The 2889-nt window shown below is 61.0% G+C and overlaps 1 protein-coding gene across 1 annotated transcript; it reads right to left on the reverse strand.

The window, feature by feature from the left end:
* Positions 1 to 51: 51 nt before the first annotated feature.
* GALE (UDP-galactose-4-epimerase) lies at positions 52 to 1887 on the reverse strand (the record flags this gene model as incomplete). Its single annotated transcript, XM_010085691.1, has 8 exons — positions 1767 to 1887; positions 1547 to 1662; positions 1179 to 1293; positions 873 to 1048; positions 630 to 743; positions 467 to 533; positions 273 to 358; positions 52 to 129 (listed from the first exon to the last, which is right to left on the reverse strand). Coding segments are annotated over exons 1-8 (873 nt in total), but the record flags the coding sequence as incomplete, so codon positions are not given.
* Between the last annotated feature and the right edge of the window lie 1002 nt (positions 1888 to 2889).

Consider the following 2889-nt stretch of genomic DNA (forward strand, 5'->3'; position numbering starts at 1 on the left):
GAGCAGCTGGCTGTGTGCCTGGGGCCCTGCAGACCGTGGGTCAGACCTTACCTCCCTCCCTGAGGCTTTCTCCATGGCCCGGATCATCTGCAGGACCGAGTAGCCAGTGCCTGTGCCCAGATTGTAGATCTGGGAGGACGAAAAAGGACAGGGGTCAGCTTCTTCTGCAAGGGGAGGAGGGCCAGGCCCCTCTTTAGCTCCTCTAAAACTGTTAGAGCCTGGCCCAGCCCCACAGCCCCAGCTGACTGTCCCCCCAGACAAGGTCTTGGTACCTTGCAGCCGCAGTTCTCCTTGAGCTTCTTCAAAGCAGCGATGTGGCCCTTGGCCAAATCCACGATGTGGATGTAATCCCTGACGCCTGCAGGGACACAGAGGGTGAGCACACAAATCCCTCCTTCCCGGGGTGCAGCTGCGATGGCTGCCCCAGGGGACACGGCCTCTCTGCTCCACTCAATCTGCAACGTACCCGTTCCATCGTCCGTCTTGTAGTCGTTCCCAAACACACTCAGGAATTCCCGGCGTCCCACTGCCACCTGCACAGGGGACAAGCCCATGAGAGCCCCGTCAGCCCGTGCCCCACCCCAGCACCACAAGCCCAGGGATCCTCAAAGGCTGCAGCAGGACTGTACCTGCGCCACGTAGGGCATGAGGTTGTTTGGGATCCCCTGAGGATCTTCTCCAATCATGCCTGACTCATGGGCACCGATGGGGTTGAAATAGCGCAGGAGAACAGCGTTCCAGTCCTGGGGAGACACAAATGTGGCTGCCTGGGGAGGGTGTAGGGCTGTGTGGCACTGCCTGCTTACCCCCACACACTCCCGTGGGAGAAGATCTCGGTTCCCAGCCCTGCGTGCCTTGGGGCAGCTCCTCACCTTCTCTGCTTTGCAGAGATCTTGAATCATCTCCTCGATGAAGTACTTGGATTTGCCGTAGGGGTTGGTGCAGCCTCCAACCGGGTGGTTCTCATCCAGGGGCAGGTACTTGGGGTCTCCGTAGACGGTGGCAGAGCTGCTGAACACGATGTTCCTCACGCCGTGGGCTTTCATGGTCTGGGGAGCAAGGACCAGCCAGAAATAAGCCAGCGAGCTCCGTGCCCTCCAGCCCAGCCACCCCAGAGCAGGATCACACCCAGCACCCGTGTGACCCGAGCACCACACGCTGCCTCGCGGCTCTGCTCCCCTCCAGCAGCCGGATGGTCCCGGTGAGGTTCACCCTGTAGTACTCCAGCGGCTTCTGCACAGACTCCCCCACTGCCTTCAGCCCCGCAAAGTGCATCACGGCTGAGAAACGGTGCTGCAGGGGGAGAAAGAGCCTGGAGTTAGTGCTGCAGCAGGCAGAAACCAGTCAGAAGTCACCCCAGGAGCTTTATTCAGCCAGCCCATGTGGTCTCCATGGCCCAGCGGAACATTTGCTGGTCACAGCATTTCCTCAGCACTGTCCTCCCCACCCAGCTCCTGCCCAGTCCAGGCTCCCACCCCCGGTGCAAACCCCTCTCACCCCTCAGAGCCCATGAGGCCACTCGGCGCACGGCCGATCTCACTCTCACCTTACTGAAGAGCTCCTGCAGCGCTGCCTCATCGGTGATATCCAGCTCCTGGAAGAGGATGGGCTGGCGCACGATCTGCTGCACACGCCGGAGGCTCTCGGGGAGGGTGTCTGCCCCTGGGGAGATGGAAGGGAGTGAGGTGCTGGGAGAGCTGGAGGTCCTGGCCCAGGCTGAGAGGGGCTGAGCCCCTTGCATGGGATGGGGTGAAGGCTCGCCGTACCTCGGATGGCATTGTGGAAGTTGTCTATGACCACAGGGACGTAGCCAGCCTCCACCAGCTCCAGCACACAGTGACTGCCGATGTAGCCAGCCCCGCCGGTCACCAGGATCTTCTCTGCCATGGCTCCCTGGGGGAGGAAAGGCCCTTCAGCACCCTTGGGTGGGCATGACAGCTGGGGGCCCTGGGAGGGAAGGAGCAGGCAGGACTGGGACACTGTCAGGTCAGCACTGCCTCCAGGCACTCCCTGCACTTGGCCCTGCCAGCGCCAGGACGGCATCCGCAGAGGAAAGGGCTGGGCAGGCTGGAGCACACCCTGCCGACGTGGTTCACACCTTCCGGACAGGGAGGGTTTCTCTGACACTTGTCACATGCCAGGAAAAAAAAAAAAAAACCTTGTTCTTCCTGTTAAATCCAGTCAAGATCCTGGTGTCACCTACAGCACCAATCCCTCAGGCTAATTCACCCCAAAGCACAAGGACAGGGAGTTATCTCATGGTATTACCTTGATGGGTCTCCTCAAGGGGCATCAGCTCTGCCCTTTTCCACCCATTCCTCGTTTTTTCTCCTGTTCGCAATCCCCTCTCCACAACAGCCCCAGCACTCCCTCCAGCCTCCCTTCCCAGACCCAGCACTGGCCCCGTTCCTCCCCTGCTCCCCAGGAAGGTATCTGGACGCTGGCTCACTGCAGGGCTACAGGGACATTTCATGGCACAGACACAGTGGAAACCTGGAAGAGAACCTGCCAGAAAGCCCCTGCTCCCTGGGCAGAAGGGAGAATCCACTTTATGACCAAGGCATGCAGAGGCAGCACAGGGAAAGTTTCCACCCTGGATGACTTCAGTCACTCTCAGAGCTGCGCCTCAGGCTGAAAATCCAAACGGAAACCCCTGAACTGCCCCGTCCTGGGTCTGCTGCCGGCCCAGGGCTGCGAGGGCAGCTCCAGGGGAGGCCAGAGCCTGAGCCGGGCAGGTGAGGGCTGGAAAGACAAAATAACGCTGCTGCAGCCAGGCAGGTGAGCAGGCAGTGGGACAGGGACATGGGACACGGGGCAGGGCAGGGACACGGTGCCTGTGATGTCGGGGGTGCCTGTGGGTCTGGGCTTGGTGTCGGGAGCCACCCGAGG

Source organism: Pterocles gutturalis, unplaced genomic scaffold (genome assembly GCF_000699245.1).
Source record: "Pterocles gutturalis isolate BGI_N339 unplaced genomic scaffold, ASM69924v1 scaffold19755, whole genome shotgun sequence".
Lineage (NCBI taxonomy): Eukaryota > Metazoa > Chordata > Aves > Pterocliformes > Pteroclidae > Pterocles > Pterocles gutturalis.